Source organism: Fukomys damarensis, unplaced genomic scaffold (assembly GCF_012274545.1).
Source record: "Fukomys damarensis isolate Sample0158 unplaced genomic scaffold, DMR_v1.0_HiC HiC_scaffold_29, whole genome shotgun sequence".
NCBI classification, from domain to species: Eukaryota; Metazoa; Chordata; class Mammalia; order Rodentia; family Bathyergidae; genus Fukomys; species Fukomys damarensis.
Window position 1 is genome coordinate 13,329,326 of NW_022900941.1, and position 19,963 is coordinate 13,349,288.

Genomic DNA, 19,963 nt, shown 5'->3' on the forward strand with positions numbered 1-19,963 from the left:
CCTCTGGCTCACTGGACACAGGTTACCTTAGACAGCCTCCTGGATGCTCATACAGTCTGACCAGTTCCAGGTATTCTGTTTGCTCAAAGGATTTCTATGACGGGTAAATATTTCAGGGATTAAAGCATCAGTAAATATTTCTAGTTCTCAGAACTTGCCTTGACAATTAAAGCAGAATAGTAGTCTTCGTAGGAAAATGTAACTTGATACTAGATGTGTTCACCTGTAAACATGCTGTATGTATTCGGTGACAAGGAAGGTCACAACGCCTCCATTGTTTTTCTGTTGAACTAAACCACACTGGAGGACTTTTTCCTTGTAATGTTTAAAACAGAAATAATACTATTATTTCTATTTTATTTACAACTGCAAAGAAACATATTTCAATGTAAAATTAGGGTCGTTTCACCAAAGTACTAATTCAGTTCATTTCCTGAAGTAGCCATCAGACTATATGCTAGAAGACATCTGATGCTGGACATGCAGAGAAAGAAATGGACTTGTCTTCATTCTGCATAAACACAGGTCCGAAGAGTGACTCAAAATATGGAAGAGCACAAAAATGTTGAAGGAAACATTTTTGAGGAAACAAAAAAAATGGCTGGGAAAGTTATAACGGACTATAGAACAGACCTGACATTTTAAGAGGAAAAACAGGAATTTGTTTGTCGTAAGGAAAATACATTCCAAGCATAACCGGCATAATGTGAGAAAGACATATTTGGAGGTAAAAACCCATTTGTGCACAACAAGCAACAGTGTATTCTCCTTTCATGGTTTGAGCACTGTCCCTAGAATGACAAGCGTTGAAGAGTGGAGTATGGTAGGCACTGAGATAACATGCTAGATAACATGCTAGATAACAAAAACAAGGCTTTTCAGATCATTTGTTGAGTCCCAGGATCGCTGAACAATAATAATTCCAGCACAGTCAGAGGTGTGCTCTAGCCCCCAAAAAGAAGCCCACAGTAGAGTTTCAAAGAATCTAAGAAACAAGGAGAATACACACAGGTGACTGGACAAAGTTGGCCAAAACAAAACAAACCTAAGAAGTCAATTTTTTGCTTTCTACCCAATGCTTTTTTCCAATCCATATTTTTTTCAGCTTTAATTGAGTTTACTGGTACATTTTAGGGATACAGTACAGTTACATTCATTGTTGGGATCTTGTACCTCTACATGACAAGTCTTGATTCTCATTTTTTCCCCTTACCTCTGCCCTCCCTTCACCCCCTCCTCCCCTCCCCATCTACAAACACTTTACTTTCATCTTTTCATTCTCTCACATTTTTTTCTTTTCCCTTATTACCCTTCCCCTACCCATCCCACCTTCCCTACACCTTTAGCTCCTTTCTTCCCATTTCTAAATGTCAGTAATCTTATCAATCCATATTTTATATACCTAAAGCTTTTAAAAATATCTTAATCCTCTATCATCTAATGTGAAGTATCTACCTCCAGTTTTACAATTTAGTAGGTAAGCGAGCCCAGGGAATTTACTGAACTCTCTTCATTGGATGCATTGTAAAGTTAAAATGTAAAAGTGATTCCTCAGATTTCTGTAAAGATTAATTAAGGTTGTTTGCCCAACCTTACTGGCCCAGTGCCTGGCACACTCTCAACACCAAATATGACTGCTACTGCAGTGATCACTCTGATGCTCAGACAAAGGTGATACGTGAAGTAAAAATAAATACCCTTCAATAAAAAGAGACCAAATTTTGAAGCATTTTAGAGAACTTGCATATGTCTTTTGGTACGTACAATGACTTTAGAAGAGAAGCAGAAGAAAATATTATCCTCCCAGTCTAATAGTTGAATACAGGACCACGTAGAAAAGGAAAGTGTCTTGTCCACCACGTCAAACAGACACTGAATTAAGCTCTGATTTCTGGAGTTCTAACCTTCCCTATTTAGGCAGTTATCTCTCCATATTAGTGATGAGTTGGGCCTTAGAAAACCACACAGCTGAATGATCCAAAACAAAGAGATACCATTTAATTGTATGCAGAAGTGGAATATGCAAACACTCTGCTTCAAAAATTCTTACTTTTATAAATAAGTGATTACATGTTTTGATGTTTTTTTGATACAGTAGGATCTCGGGGGACTAAGAAGGTAAGGAATACATCGTGAAAACAAAGTACTGATAAAGGCTCAAAATCAAGTGAAAATCTGAACTCCAAGGAAAGAAGGTGTACCATGTACACATGCAATAATTATTACATGCATTTTCATCACTTAAAAATTGAATATTATCAGAGCAACACTGTTCCAATTGCCTGTTTCAGATGCTGTTTGGGAAGCAGATCTGCTGTTGGCAAGCTGAGTATATAACTCTCACAACAAAAGACCACGGCCATTAGCAGAGTATGACAACAAAATGAAGTAAGCCAAGGTGTTACCAATTTAAACTAAAAGATGAGCTTTTAAACGATTTTTCAAAAACTCATTATAGTGAGCCAAAGAGAGAGAGAAAAGACCTTTATGTCTCATACCAAAGATTTTTTTCTGTGAGGATGAATAGAGAAATTTCTGTGAAAGTTGATACCATTCCCTAGAAAGAGTCTTTAACCAATGTACTTAATAATTTCTTAAACCAAAAAAATATTAAAAAGCAGTTCAAGCTGATCCTTTATGTGCATATAGAGGTAAAACAGTAAAATCTTAGAATTCAAGTTGGATATAGAAGGAATCTTCAATTTAATACAAATTATATAAATCCCAATGATATGTTCTTAGCACATGATCATCCAACATACATAACACATTAGTGGGGACAAAGAATGCACTGTTTTCTCCTGCTAATTAAACCAAAGGCTAGAAAAATTCATTTGTAACATATGTCCTGATTTGCATAGTTAGATATCTGTCAGCAATGACTTCAGTTTTAGTTAATTGTGAAGTCTACATGATAAATCAAATTGCCTACATACAGGATGGCCTTTCATATCTGATCCTGAGTCCGATAGCATCTTTATTTATTTCTGCAGGCCTGACATATTTCAGGGATTATAATCTGTAAGCTTATTACCTTTCCCTCCTACACTCTTAATGATAGGCCACATCATTCAGAATTAGCCCAATTCTAGAAATTACCTCTGATCAGCATAGAACCTTCCTTTTGATTATATCTCTAACAATTGCTGTGGATTTTCTCTTCAATATGTTCCTTTAAATTTTCACATCCATTTGACACTTACACTTACATTCTTGAATGAAACAGCATTCAAAATTTGGATATATGTGATATAATAAAAATATGGTTTATGTTTTCAAGTTGAGTATAGAACTCTCATAATGACTGCCCAAGTTCATCAGAGTTCACATGAATACTGACAGTGCAACAAGGCATATCAAGAAGTTGCCAACTACAACTACAAAATGAGATCTGCTTAAATTTAAAAACATAGTAAAAGACAGATTACAACTAATCAAAGAAACACTCCCCTTGTTTTTAAAATGCTAATCCATCATTGCTGCTAATTTCTGAAGCATTTTTTTTTTTTTTTTTTGTACCAGGCATCGAACTCTGGCCCTTGCACTTGCGAGGCAGGTGCCAGAACCACTGAGCTAAATGCCTGGCCCCTGAAGCATTTCTTGGAGTTTTTTGGGTTTTTTTTAGTATCTTTATTTACACTGTTTTAGCTGCCTTAATGCTCTCATCTAAAATATTTACATTTCATGGTGATTTTGACTTTGAGAAAGAGTCAGAATACGGATAATAATGTTTCTATGAAGATTCTTTGCTGTTTGTTGGCATCTAAAAACAGCATGCACCATACTTTTTATCACATCTTGCAAATACACTCATGAAAAAGACTTCTAGAGATGCCCCAGAAAGTGGCCAGAAAGATGGGTTATGTGTTCAAAGAGAGGGAGAGTACTGTGAGAAGCATGAGGACCATTGGGTTTTCAGTGTAATTTTCTTAAGTTTAAACATCCACTGTGTATTTCAGTCACAGTGTGCACAAAGGAACCCATTATATTATAAGGAACTCACTTTTAGGTATGAAAGAAAAAATTCATAAAAAGCAGAATATTCCCTTCTCGTACTTTATGTACTTTCTTAAACATCAATTTTCATTTGAAATAAGAGATAATATTTGGGCTGGGGATTTAGCTCAGTGATGCCACGCCTGCCTCACAAGTGCAAGGTCCTGAGTTTGATCCCTGGTACTGAAAAAAAAAGAGATAATTAATATTTAATTCATAACACATATGATGGGTTATGAAGACATTAACCCTCGAGTGATATAAAAACAAGGTTTTAATCTTATTTAATATTATAAATTAAATTATCACTTTAATCCATGCACTTAGCAAGTATTGCAGGAGATGAAAAATAGTCAAGTTTTATAAATGATAGCATAGAGCTATATGATACTCACAGCTCTACTACTCATAATAGAAGTTCCACTTGAACCAAGTGATATAGAATTAAGAAAATAAGCAAACCACTGCCACACTGTGATTTGCTTCAGAAACTTCCCAGCTACATCTTGATTTCCATAATCTCAAAAGAAAAAAAAACACTGGAAAGACCATACGTGTTGTCTTAGTCACTTTCGCATTATTAGGACAAAATATCCCACATAAAAGTTAAAGGAAGAGACAGAGATTTAGCTCAGTGGTTCTGCTGCCTGCTTCGCAAGCACAAGGACCTGAGTTTGATCCTCAGTATGAAAAAAATTAAAGGAAAAAATTAAAGGAAGAAAGGTTTATTTTAGTTCACTGTTTGTAAAAGTTTCAGTCCATAGTCAGCTGGCTCCAAGGAAGGGTGGTGCGGCAGAGGGGCCCAGCAGAGGAGAGACAGCTCCTGCCATGGAAGGCAGAGGAAGGAAGCAGTGAGTACACTTTCCTTCTGTCCCTTTATATTCCATCCAGGCTACAAGCCTCTTACTCAGTGCCACCCACATCCAGGCTGGGGCTTCAGTCTTTAATAGATCCAGTCAGTCACACCCAAAACTACACACTAATCTAATCACTGGTAGGGGACTGAACCCAGACCTTCACTGAGCTACATACCCAGACTCTTTTGTTTGTTAGTTTGCTTGTTTGTTGGTTTATCGAGACATGACTTCATTAACTTGACCAGCTCAGGATGGTCTCAAACTTGCAATCCTCCTGCCTCGGCTTTTCAGAGTCCTGGGATGACAGTATGCCTGGCTCTCTCTTCTTCCCCCGTGGGAGCACGGCTACAGAGATTAAAGTTCCCTTCCTGTTTTTCACCACTGATCATCTTCTTCAGTGGCATTTCAGAACGCGTGACAGAATCTAGTCCCGGAGCCAGGACTCACACTCTAATATACTAACAACAGTATTATAGCTTCAATTTCTGCATTCCTACAGCACAGAAACAACAGTATTTCATTTTTAGTAAGAAGAAAAATAAAAAGGTAAACAGTACAGAAAGCAAGTAGAATGAGATCTGCTAGATCTAATAGTTTCTGTGCCTCCACAAGCACACATGAAACCAAACTACTATGAAGAGAAGATAATTTTGATTGCTTTGAAACAGCTTGCCATGGAAAATAATGAAAAACACTATTGTTTCCCGCAGTTTTTCCAACTATTAACTTTTTCTGATGTACTTACATGCTTAGTACATGTTTAGTCAGTATAAAATAATGGGGTGAAATATTTGACTCTATCATATCTAAGGGTCTCAAGAACCCATTCAAATTGACAAGATGACCAAGCTGATTAGGTAGAACAAGACCTTCAGAAAAAAATTTGTACACACACACACACACACATACACACACACACACACACACAGAGGAAAACATGACTCAAACCAAGCAAGTTGAAGTGAAAGATTAATATAAAATTTTGTAATAAATGTGTTTTTATTATGCTGTTGCAAAAGCTTCTTTCCTTTATTGAGATTGCACAATGATATAAAATTTTGTAAAATTGAAATATTCTAAAGTGATTACAAAAGAAGACTTCTGTTATCTTTAGATTTTTTGCTTAATATTGTTTTCCTTAAGTCTAGACGTGTTTTCCAAGCTAATTAAATTATCAATAGTATTCAGTGTTAGTTTCATGATAATGAGATAAATGCGTGTTAGATTTTTTATCAACTATCATTTGTTATACCCAGGGATGAACAAGGGATACCTTCCTTCTTCCTTCAACAAAGACATTATTGCTTCCTTTTTTTTTTCTTTCCATTTTTTGTTTTTTTGAGATAGGGTCTCACTATGTAGTTGAGACTGACCTGGAACTCACTATGTAGCCCAGGTTGGTCTCGAACTCACAGCGATCCTCCTGCCTCAGCCTCCCAAGTGCTAGGATTACAGGCCTGCACCACCACACCTGGCAAGATATTATTACTTTCAGTTGGGGAGAAGTGTAGATCACCAGTCTGGGTCCCAAATTACTCATTTACAAAGCAAAAAATAACCTTGACCCTATTTCTCACAGAAAGTTTCTGTTTCTCAAATGCAAATACCACATATACAATAAGAACCAAGGTTGATTATGTAAAGGTATAAATTTCCACAATGAGTGTCATTATATTGTATACATTAAATGTACCAATAAAATTATTTTTAAAAAAGAAATAGGGCCAGGGATTTAGCTCAGTGGTTCGGCCACCTGCCTCTCAAGCAAAAGGTACCAAGTTTGATCCCCAGTACCAAAAATAAAATAATAAAAAAGAAATAAAGTTGAATCACCCCTAATGAAAAAAAAAACACACATGTAGAAATGTCCCACAGAAATACGATGTAAATTCTGATGATATACTGTAAACACATTATGTAAATTTTCATTAGTACCTTCCACTGTAACTTTATAATAAAATATCTAATAGTCATCAGAGTAATCACCAGTTTCTTAGTTGTTTATTTATTTATTTATTTTTAATCACCAATTTGTTAGTTCAAAGTTATCATCTAACAAAAGGGCAAACCTGCTAAAGGAGAACAAGATTAACAATTACATTAAAATAATGCCAATTTGAGTCCATGGTTACATTCACTTTTCCACCACACCCAGGCGCAATTTCCCTAAAGTTAACATATGAACTGTGCTAATTTCTGTGACTGTCCTAGTACATTCTTGCTCCTCTTGTCCTCTTCTACCCTCAACACCAGGACCAAAATTTACCTTTACATATTACATAGACTGTTAAAACTATTCTTAGCTCAATCTGATCTTTCTAATTACAAGATCTCTTTGTAAAAAAAAAAAGTTAATTGATTATTATTTGAGAGATATTTTCATTTAGCTCTGATCATCTCAAGTTGCCATAAATATGCTTTATCTCCTTTGAACACGGCAATGGTACATTTGTCCGTAATTCATGGATGTATTAAAATATATAACAAATATATAAATATATTATTAAAATATAGAACTAAAGACTGTAATACATAAATGGCAGAGGGGATAAAAAGTAACTCAAACATGGATGTGAGAGAAGCTCATATATGTCTTGGATTTCAGAAGATACAAAGTTTATCAAACTTCATCTTAGTTTGAGTTAAGTATTTCTTAGAACCCTCTAGTTATGTCTACTTCCCACCTCATTCACAGACTTCCAATTGCTCATTTCACTTTATGCTTTAAACATCAGAAAACATGCGAGGTGAGATGGGAAAAGAACGTTTACAGTCACAAGTTTTGCTTGTAGAAGGGACTAGTTTATTCATCTTTAAATCCTTGCATCTTGATGAATTTTTGGCTATGCTCAATAAATAAAAGTTAAGGGAATAAAGATATAGAATAATAAATAGGAAGACATATCGATATAAATCTTTATTTATATCATTTATTATTTATTTATTGAGAAATGTAATTACGAAGGCCAACAAAGCTAAGACCAACTACAATCGTGTAGAGAACCAAAGGACTATGAAATCACCATTTATTTGACCACAATCTTTTCTAATGTCCACAGATTCTTGGCACATAGCAGGGACTCAATAAATACTTGGTGCATTCTAAACATAACTGTTTCATCTCATTTGTTGAAGCTCTTTGTTTTCCTTCTTTTAAATATAAAAATATAATATTCTATTTTAGCAAGTGTGAGATCATATGGCATTTAGCTTTCTTAAACTGAAGTTTAGTTTGTATTGCAAGTTCACTTTAAAATCTTTAATCAATGCACTTCTAATATATATACAAATTATGAGTCTTTTTTTTTTTTTTTACCTGAGACATTAACACTAAGTTTCACTGGTAATACATTATTTTACTTACTGTCTTGGTGTTTAGAACATGTATTGTTATTTTAAGGCAAACTAGACTCTCAGAATAATTTCCTTAAAAACTGTTTAGATTTGATTTTGAAACAAAAATTTGATTATCTACAGATAATATAAAAGATTGCCATAGAATGAGTCTTTCTTACTGACATTTTTATTTGTCATTTCAAGCAGTTTAGTATAAATGTTACTTAATTTAAACTTTGTAAAAATGCTATTTAGTCAATAATATACCAGTAAGAAAGCATATTTGGTTATTTGGAGAAATTAAATTTTACTTGATAGTATATCTTTGTAAGGACTGCTTTAGTTTTGATCATAAATTATCTGCTTACTTAGTAAGATGATCCGACATACATTACTCTAAGAAGGCCAGCCTTTAATAATTACATTTTAATTTTATTTTCAATCCTTTGAGCTATGAATCAAGAAGAGGGGTGTCAATAACATAGCCCTCCATGTGTTTATATTATAGGATATAAAAACAAAGATATAAAAAAGAAGATAATGAGTTACAGAAACATCAAGCATTAATGTCTTACAAAAACAGAGTAAAACTGCTACTGAAAGAATTTATGCCCTGAGAGTCGTTACCTTTCCAGGATTACTAACAACCGTTTTTTTCTGCCCCTCTCTATCCCTTGGCTCTTTGAAATAGAAGGGACAGTTTGTCTTTCATTCTAGCATTTGAGGATCAAGCCTCCCTTCTAGTTCTCCTGGAGGTGAGAATGCTTTCCCAGTAGCATGTTTCACGTCATTTAGAATCCCATGACCTCCCCCCACACCACCCACGTGGCACGCATGGAGTACCACGGAGTAAAAATGGATCTCCTCATTTTTACTTGCAGTTCTACCTCTCAATTCTCATGCACAGAACAAATAATTCACTGGCTAAATATTTTTATATTTTAGTGAGATTTTCAGTAACTCTAGTAACAACAGTAACATGCTTAGAGAAAATTTGAAAACTATGAACAAAAAGTGGAAAAACTAACAAAAAACAACTCCATCACTCAAAAAATTATTCAATATTTACGAATTGCCAGGTCTGTTGTTCATTTTGTCCATACACACATGCGTGCACGCACACACACACACACACACACACACATATACACATATATATGGTATAATTGTGTATATGTAACATACATAAACCTGTACTATTCAATTTTCACTGATTACTTCATTTTGATATTTCCATTTTCATTACTTTTTTGTCAAGTAACCATTTTAATGGTTGTCTTGTAGTCCATTAAATGAATGTAGATTTTTATGTATACACATACATAAATTTCTAATATCTATATAATATTTTGTCTTAGTGTATTATATTGCAATAAAAATATGTTATCTTGAAAAATCATAGATGTAAATTCAACTTTACCTTAAATATCAGTTAGGCTGGTGATTATAAAATGAAATTTTCATTTTCATTATTGATTTTCATTTTTGTTATCAATTTTCATCAAGAAGTTTAGAAAAGAGGATAGAGATTAAGGTAATTTTAGCTCAGATGTAAGTATCAGCTAAATTGGAAGGCATTAATGCCCAACAATTTTTGCAATTCTGTCAAGTAGATAGACAAAAATTCAAGCACAGTAAATTATTAACAAACAAACAATAAGACAGATTCATCGATTCGATTCCTTGAATTATGAATTTCTTACTCATTGTAAATATCATTCATATCATTTACAATAGTGTGTTTTGTTTTTCATAAAAGTTAAAACAATGACTTCATTGCCTCCTTAATATCCTGGATGTACTTCCTTAGAAGGAGACCATGAAGTGCATTTACAAAGACCTACCTCATAGCCACAGCGTTCTTAATAGCACTCATATGAATCCTACAAGGCTACTGACTCATTTTTTCTTTCAATTTTTATTTTTTTATTAGTATATATTTGCATTACACAATGATCACATTCCTTGTGCAGAACTAGTACATGTACATAACATAATTTAATTATTTTTTATTTTCATCCTTTTTCCCTCTCCCATGCCCCACTCTGCCATTTTTTTTGCCTTTTGTTTTTAGTTTTTGTTTTTGTTTTCCACTGCTTATTGCTACTTCTTTTTAAATATACAATACAGTTACATTTATCATTGGGATCTTGTACCTTTACAAGACAGATCATCTCAACAGATGAAGAAAAAGCATTTGATAAAATTCAACACCCATTCACAATAAGAAACCCTACAGAAAATTGGAATAGGTGGTCTTTATCTCAACTTGATAAAAGCTATATAAGAAAAACCAACAGCCAACATCATATTAAATGACCCAAAACTGAAAACCTTCATGTAAAAATCAAGAACAAGACAAGGATGCCCACTATCACCACTTCTTTTCTATTTAGTTCTGGAAATACTAGACACAGCAATTAGACAAGAGAAACAAATTAAAACAATAAAGATAGGAAAGGAAGAAGTTAAACTGTCATTATTTGCTGGTGGTATGATACTCTACATAGAAGACCCCAAACACTTCACCACAAGACTTCTAGACTCACTTGACACTTTCAGCAGAGTAGCTGGATTCAAGGTCAACACTCAAAAATCAATAGCCTTCTTGTACACAAATAACAGACTCACTGAGAGAGAAATTAGGGAAACAATTCCTTTCACAATAGCATCCAAAAAACATGAAGTATCTAGGAATCAATCTAATGAAGGAAGCAAAAGACCTCTACACTGAAAACTACAGCACTCTGATAAAAGAGATCGAAGAGGATATAAGAAAATGGAAAGATATCCCCAGCTCCTGGGTAGGAAGAATCAACATTGTGAAAGTGCCCTTATTTCCAAAACTGCTATACAGATTCAATCCAATGCTGATTGGAATTTCAACAGTATATTTCACAGAACTAGAGAAAATAGCCCCCCAAATTCATTTGGAACAAGAAGAGATCTAGAATAGAAAAGTTCTAGGCAATAGAGACATGGCAGGGGGTATCACAATCCCCAATTTGAAACTATACTTCAAAGCCACTGTGATAAAAACCAGCATGGCACTAGCAAAGAAACACACCTGAGGATCAGTGGAATACATTGGAAGATGCAGAAACAACTCCAAATGTACTCAGCTACCTCACCTTTGACAAAGGAGCCAACCATGCTCATTGGAGGAAAGATAGCCTCTTTAATAAATGGTGCTGGAAAAACTGGATTTCAACCTGCCAAAGATCTCCTCCATTTCTGGATCCCCTTCCCATTTGAACAAAATCTATCACCCCATTCCATATATATTCTTGGGTGTTTTTGCCCTTTATCTGTGCTCTTAACATAGCTTTTGTTCATCTGCTTTTCATTATGCTTTTAATTATAGTACCATTATCCCTCCTTAGGATGAAGAAACCAAGCCTCAAAAGATTTAAGTAACATGCTGAAAGGCTCTGGATTGCAGTGATGTAACAGTTTTTCTATTTCAATATGTCACACATCATTTAAAAATAAGAGCTTTAAATATCTCTAGTGGAGCATCATGTGGCAAATGAGCTTCACTGGCACCAACATTAGTCTGAAAAGATCAAGATGAGATGGAAATCTGCACATATTATCACATATCCAAATCCACTTTAGTCTAAAAAAGTTGTGCAACAATTTTTAATATATAATTTACATTGTATAATTAGAGGAAAATTATACACACTGTGAGAAGAAACAAAATCACCCACATTTATATGTCAAGAAAATATAACACAGTTTTCATAGATAATTAAACTATTTATTGTACACTACTATAGTCTGGGTAGGGTACAGATTTCTGGGCCACTCAAAAGTAAATGTGACGTAAGTTGTATGCCTTGTGGCTTGTTTTCACTTTGAGTAGAGCTGTGCTATATAGTGTCGGCTACCCGTCTTGGGAAGGAAGTTTCATTGAGAGCGTGAATGAAAGAAACTTTCAAACACTTTGACATTACTTTAATATCTAAAAACATGATCAGTAAACTAATTTCACTAAGTAAGTGCCAGACTCAGACTAAGCAATCAACTCACTTCTGACATATAATAAACTTTCATTACCCAATGACATATTTGTCCACTGTAATCCAGAATGATCTAAAACCTAGAATATATTTTTTATCAACACAGCACTTAAAGTGCATATACTTTATAGATATATCTTGGAATTGCTGCTGATAAAGAGGTAGAGATAAAATTTAAAACTAAAATATTACTTGGCTCATAAAACCTGAAAATAAATTAGCCTGAGATTTCTAAGTTTTCTCATTTAAAAAGCCCTCTGTCCATTAACATCATTCTAATTTTGAAATCTGGTTTCTTTTCTGTTATGAGTGTTATAAAAATAAAAACCAAAAGTAGGTTGGGATACATCACTGTCCTCTTGAGTACTGTTGTCAATCTAACCTACCTACATATGAGATAGCTCGCATATATTTAAAAATTTAACACTGACTTTTCAGGTTTTGTGCAAAATCCGCAAAGAGGTATGTAATATGACGAATTATTATTTCCCTCAATATTTCTTTAATTCTGATTTTAAAAAACAAGCAGTTATTAATTTAATGTCAATCTTGAAACTTTATACATTCTTTCAATTAGTCATTCCTGAAATTTCTTTCTTCTATGTGAATATTATGCCTAGACCTATATTAGGTTGAAATTTAACTTTAGATCTTTTGAACATATTAACAGTAGATGTTGGGTTTTATTTGGACTAGGTGTTATTTTCATTTTTCCTAGAAGTTTATTTTGATTATATTTTCAAAACTGTTTTTTATGCCAAAATGGAAAAATAGTAGAATCAATACTTAAAAATATCAGTGCTTCACAATAGTCTTAGAAACACTGCCTTAGAGATTAGATACACTGTGATTATATCCAAGACAGGAGTTTCTATACTGTGGGTTCAGACTACAGAGTTTAGAGAAGACAATGTTCCTGATAGCTGGCAGGAAAAAGAATAGACATTGACACTTCTTCGGGGCATTAAACTTCTAGTGGGATAAAATTTGGGCCCTCAAATTTGAAAAGGGATTCTAGGTAGAGACACGAACGCTAGGAAAGGAAGAGACTTTGAGGACTTAGAATATAAAGCAGTTTTAAAATTTCTTTCCCTTCCCTCTTGCAGCCTTACTGCTCCCCTAAATGTCGTATCCTCATTTTCATTATGTTGATATTATTAACTTTATCTCACATTCGTGGCATATAATATTTACATGCATTGAGATTACTAGGTTACCATACATGGCATATCTTGTTTTACTTATTTTTCTTTCCCCTCCCCTTCTCCCTTTAACATCATGTGTGCTGCACCAATTCCCACTTGCAAGAGATCTGTATCCTGTTTCCTTCTTTCCATCCTATATTATACTCTTTGTTTGTGTTTTACCTTCGTTACATGTAAGACACTATATGGTATTAAAAATTGTGTGCCTGACTTTTATCACTCAAATTTATATTTTCCAGGTGCATCCATTTTTGTATGTCTTGAATTTGTCCTCCTTTATAGCCAAGTATTATGTCCTTATATATTAATAACATATCCAATCATCTCTCGATGGATTTAAAAAAAAAGAACCAACCTGTATTAGGTGCATGTAACTACTACCCAAGATAGTTGTAAAATACATGTACTACAGACATACCCTAATAATAATAATAATAATAATAATAATAATAATAATAATAAACTATCAGGCAGTTAATGTGACTGAAACAAAATGTGAAGTAAAATAGGATAAGATCAGAGGCCTGGTTCTGAGATTCTTAAAACAGAAAAGGAGGATTCTGGGGTGCATTCATTTAATACAAAGTTATTCTGAAATATCTCTGAGAAGTATTATTTTAATACTGTATTATTAACTGGACCTTAGAAACTTGTATTTTACTAGGGAATGGCGAAAGGTCTAGAAACACATGAGCCTTTATTAGCTATAAAAATCACATAGAAATTTATGGAGGAAATTTGAGAAAAGAGTAGGTAAAAAGATAACCTGGAAAGTCACTATTACATGATATAGACAAGGTAAAATATACTATCAACACTATTTTGAAGTTCCTGTTCACTTTTGTACATCATGAACATATCAATAAATGTAGTTATACACTATTTTTAGTAGCTGCATAAATTACTACTATATGGATTGGCCTGTTGAAGTAAAGGCATTTTAAAATACAACATGAAAGGATTAATAATAAGAGATCTATAAAAACAACGTTGTTAGAGATGTCACTGATATATATGTTGGATATTGAAATATATCGGAGGGGAACAATGAGAGGGTAAGCAAACATAACGATTGATGCAGATTCTGCCTCTTAATAGATAACAGTTTAAGAATCAATTTTCTGGGGTTAATTTAAATTTATGCACTGTTACCTAAAATACAGATATAAAACATCTATCGCAGAGTTCTTCCACTGGTGATCAATTGATCCTTAACTGTATATAGAGAAATGAATAATTTCTTTAAAGATAGATTTCTAGGTTTCCAATTGATTTAACTAGGAAGAAGATGCTATACAAATGGAGAATTAAAGGATAGGATCAAATACTAGGCAAGGCACTTGTTGAGTTAACCACAACCACAAGCACCCAAACAAGGCTGCAATGTCATTTGCAGAGTTATTATTTGAGAACTAGCATAATAAACAAGATGCTTCACTATAACCTGCACCTATCAGGATCACTTAGACTGCCTCCTTCTTTTGCCTGGTAATGCATTAAATGTTCCTGTGATGACCTCCAAGAATTAAATGAAGATTCTAAATAGGCTTAGCTTGAACTCTTTGAAGAGACCTATACACTAGGAAAACTCGAGTCATCTTTCAAAAATAAAGAGAAAGCTCACATTTCACATATAGATGTATCTATTGATAATGAGACTAGGATACATATTCTATTTACCTCATTCCAATTATTTTTCTTGCCCATGTGAGGAAAATGTAAATATGCTAAGTAATCATTTCAAGAGAAGGTGAGTTAGGTAAGAGCCAAATCCATCCACTACTCCAAAAGTAACTCGGAGTACACAATCTACAGTCAACTCTTTTGGTGGTGGTGGTGGTGGTGGTGGTGGTGTGTGTGTGTGTGTGTGTGTGTATGTGTGTTTGTGTGCGCGTGTGTGTATTTTTTGGGGGTACTAGAGATCAAACACCTTTTGTGGTATTTATAAAGATCACCTTCTCTCATATTTTGTTTCCATTCATTTTGTTTAACAGACAGTTTTCATGCCAAATTATTTTATAAATACTATGAAGTTTATATATTACTTTAGAAATTTAGAGTAACAATGCAAAAAAATACAGTTTTGTCCCTGTATATCTTTTTTTTAAACCAATACTTGGTATAAAATTACCAAAAAATGATTAAAATAATTAACTCCAAATTTATTACTTTGATATCTTGTAAAGTATCCAAAGAGGATGTATGTCCTGGATATTGAAATGTGATTTAATTTGGCATGCAGTTCACTGCTGATATATCTGCTCATTCCTTAGTAACTTTGATATCAGAATGTCACTTAGACCCAGGAGTAAATCTGTTTTTCAACTGTCACAGCAACTTAAGAGTGAGGGGGGGTCCATCATTTTATTGATTTCCAAAGTCAATGGCTATATAGATTTCTATAATCTGTCGAAATCACAAAGACTAAAAGAACCATAAAAATAAAAAAAGGTCATTCAACATTTCAAAACTAATGATTTTTAATACTACCAGCATTTTATAAAATTCTGGGAAATTCCCAATTTGTTATCTTCCTCCCTAGAAAACATTTTGTAATAATGTATGATTTACATAATTGCAATTGTACATTAAGGGAGTGACCTATGGCACATTTGTTTATTAGGGCAATGGCAATAATATTCATGTTAGTCTTTAATCAGAAGGTTCATCTGTTATAATCTCAATCACAATTGAAAGTAAATAGTTTCAAGAATATGAACTTCAAAAAGAAAAATATAAAAATAGATTAAGAAAATTGCTGTATTGTGTTCTCTCTAATACTATCATCATGATATGCAGTCATCTTCCAACCAGTTTCAAACGCAATTTTAACAAATGAAACAATAACACAATTAAATTAACACATTCATTCATTTATTCAAAATATAAATCTTGAAGGCTTGTTGATCTCTAGGAGCTATTACAATCCCAGGTAAACAAGTATAATTTACTCCTTGTACTCATGAGCTAAATGGTAGTTTTATAACTTCTATAAATTAAAATTTAATTTATAGGGATAACAGTATTTAATTAGAATATTGGGAAAGAAAGGATTATAAATGAGATCATGTTTATTATATATAAAAGAAAAGCTTCTGACAATAATCTACTCTGTCTTGAAAATAAACGCATATTATATATAAATAAACTGAAAGAAAAGAATAATAACTATACAATCATGATGATTATTACTGTCAGGCAAATTGAAATACTCAAAAAATGAAAACTTGTGACTTGCTTTTCACTAACACCTTTATCATGACTATTATGCACAATATCTCCCCTTATTAATGTCCATAAAGATAAATCAAAATCATTACAATCATTCAATAGATTCATTTTACAGTTATCACTTAATTTTAAAAATCGACCTAAAAAATTAAATTGCTATGTTTGGTAGCCCAGAAAAAAAGACAAAGACATAAAAATCCAGCATAATCAACAATGTCAGAGAAGAGTCATAAAATATACTATTATATGAATTTTCTTCCTCTTGAGCCAAAGTTCTACTAGTTTTCTCTCACTTGAATCAAGTTCTAATTTCTGATATATATGAAATCTGTATCAGATATATCTGATATACCTGAATATATCTGATATATATGAATATATCTGATATATATAAATATATCAGATATATATGAATATATCAGATATATATATATTTCAAAGAATAGAACCTATTAATATATCAACTACAAATATCATTTTTACTTTTAGTTAAACACAGCTCAAAATAAATATATGAAACCATCTACACATACCATTGATCCATCGAGCTTCTGGATTATGAAGTATAAAGTCTTTCCTAAAGAGATCTTCTAAAGACAACTGGGTCTCTGATGAATTTGTGAGTTCATCTAGAATAAAAGAACATATACAAAAGTTTGTGCTAGCTTTTAAAAGATGTTAGAAAATTTGGAGTATTTTGCTTCAAAAAGGTAATGTAATGAGATATAACTTCGAGGCGACCACATTGACATGCTTTTTTAGCACTTGACATTTGTATTATGATGCTTTCCATAAATTATTTTTAATATCAAATTGTCTTGATCTATCACAAATAGATAAATTCTTTGTTGTATAAGGCTATATAATATAAAAACAATTAAGTTTTCCTGCTGTGTGTTATTCAAATGTTTTATTTTTCAGTATTTCACCATAATCTAGACTCTCACTTTCCAAACTCATATTTGCCTATTCTCTTTAATGTTAAACTTGTAGTTTTTTTTCTTTTCTTTAGTTTATTGGTACATTTTAGTATACAGTACAATTACATTCAATATTGGGATCTTGTACCTTTACATGACAGGTCTTGGTTCTCATTTCTTCCCCTTGTCCCTGCCCTCCCTTCACCCTCTCCTCCCCTCTGTAGTTTTATTTTAAAATGCAAAGATAAGATAGTTGAAGAGTCTGAACATATATGATAAAGCAAACTTCCCAACTCAAAAGAAAGTTAACCAAAAAATAAAATAAATACCATGTTCTGAAAAATAATTACTATTCAACAAATGCTAAGTTGATTTAAGATTTAAATGAAAAGTTCAAATAATAAAGGGTTAGAATGTTAATGAAACCTGCCTATTTTATATTTGCTTCTGACAGATAAGTTAGGTGAACGCTGCTTTTTACATTCCCAAATCTAGAAAATGGAAGGACAACGTGATCTGAATACCAAAATTAGGTATAATTTTGGTATTCAGATCACATTGTTACTTAGTTATTTTTCTCATTGCTGAGGCAAAATAACCAACATCCAAAATCAAAGTGGGAGAGGTTTTTTAGCTCATTTAAGTTTCAATCAGTAATTGGCTGGCTCTAAGACAGCCTGGCATGGCAGATGTATATTGCAAAGCAGTAAGAATTCATGGTGGGCAGAAGGTAGCAAAGCAGGAAAAAGAGAGGGGCAAGACAAGTCTCTTTCTGTCCCTTAGATTGTATCAAGGCTACTGGGATTAGGGTGGTGCCAGATCAATCGGTGGACTGATTCAGTAATTATGCTCCCTTAATCCTAGTATCCTGCATCACGAATCAATCACTTTTCAGCCACCTCTGAAAAAGTCCCCGCAAGACCACCTAAAATCCTTGCTTGTTCCATATATACTTGCTAAATAACTTCCTTCCCTATTTGATCCCCATTTAATCAATATTATCTAAGGGACTATTCTTGTTATAATCTTATTGGATGATCATAGTTTTGTCCCACCTCATACCCACTTTATGATTTTCCATTGGATCGATATTACCAAAGCAACTGTACGTATGTATGTATGTATGCATGTATGTATGTATATGTGTGTGTATGTGTGTGTGTATATATATATATATATATATATATAAAATATATATATATATATTGTAGCGGGGATCAAACTCAGCATCTTGTGCTTGTGCTTGTGAGGCAGGCAGCAGAACCATTGAGCCAAATCCCAGCCCCAAAGCAACTATATTTTTAATCTTATTAGGTGACCACAGTATTGACCCACAATAAACCCCACCTCACTTTGTGGCTTTGCTCAATAAAACATCTTTGAGAAGTGAGGTCAGGGGTAACCCACCTTCTGGTTCCCCTTCTGTCTCTCTTAGACAGAAGCTATCTTTTTCTAAATAAATTCTTCTTACTTTTAACCTCCAGCATTTCTAGAATTTATTCTTTGATTTTAGAGAACATGAACTCTATGTGTTAGACATGTAGGCAGTTGGGAGTTATAATAATATATGCCTTATATTATTTGGAAGGTTATAGATCATGCACCCTATATTATTATTATGATGGTGGCCATTACATGCCATTATACATGCATACAAACCTATAGGATGCAAAACATCAAAAGTGAACCCTAATGTAAATTGTAGACTTTCAGAGATAATTGTAATATAGTTTCATCAATTTTAACAAATGTAAGACCGTGGAGGGAGATGTAAATAGTGGGAAAGTGCAGGTGTGAGCTACCAGGGTGATACATAGATAATCTTTCTACATTCCTTTCATTTTGCTACCAAGCCAAAACTTCACTAAAATACCCAACTAAAACTAAAACTTTATAATTAACTGAAATTATAGTTTTCAGAAAATAACAGAAGAGAATGGCAGGAGCAACAGAAGGAAGGAGAGGATTTTAGACAAAAGCATGAGTGCTTGTAGTTCAACACACCAAAGAACTCTTGATTTTAGAACTCATTTCCCATCATAAAGCTTGGGTATTTAATCAGATGAAATAATTTTGTTAGGATTTGAAGAATGCATTCACTTTGTGATATATCTTAATAAGATGAGAGTTTGTTAGAGAGTTCAACAGTTTAGTATTTATCAAACTTATAGAAAGGCACCCTCACTTTTTTTAGATTTAAGCTTTTCAATTTTTAAAAGAACTATGTTTTGCCATCAGTATTTGAAATACAGTTATTTCTTTGTTGAATAAATTCCTATAGGTAAAGGTGAAAGGGAGGTGTCTGTTGATTCTAATGGAAGAGATTATATTAAATTAATTCATTAAATAAATCACCTTATCTTTTATATTGATTTTCTGTTACAAATGATTAT

General features: G+C 33.2%; 1 protein-coding gene across 4 annotated transcripts in view; it reads right to left on the reverse strand.

Moving 5' to 3' along the window:
• The window catches only part of Dpp10 (dipeptidyl peptidase like 10), a 1,319,241-nt gene that overhangs the window by 462,191 nt on the left and 837,087 nt on the right, over window positions 1-19,963 (reverse strand). For all 4 annotated transcript variants that reach the window (XM_033757133.1, XM_033757135.1, XM_033757134.1 and 1 more), the window contains exon 3: window positions 17,184-17,279. In XM_033757133.1, coding sequence (XP_033613024.1) covers window positions 17,184-17,279 — 96 coding nt within the window. The remainder of the gene's footprint in view (window positions 1-17,183; window positions 17,280-19,963) is intronic.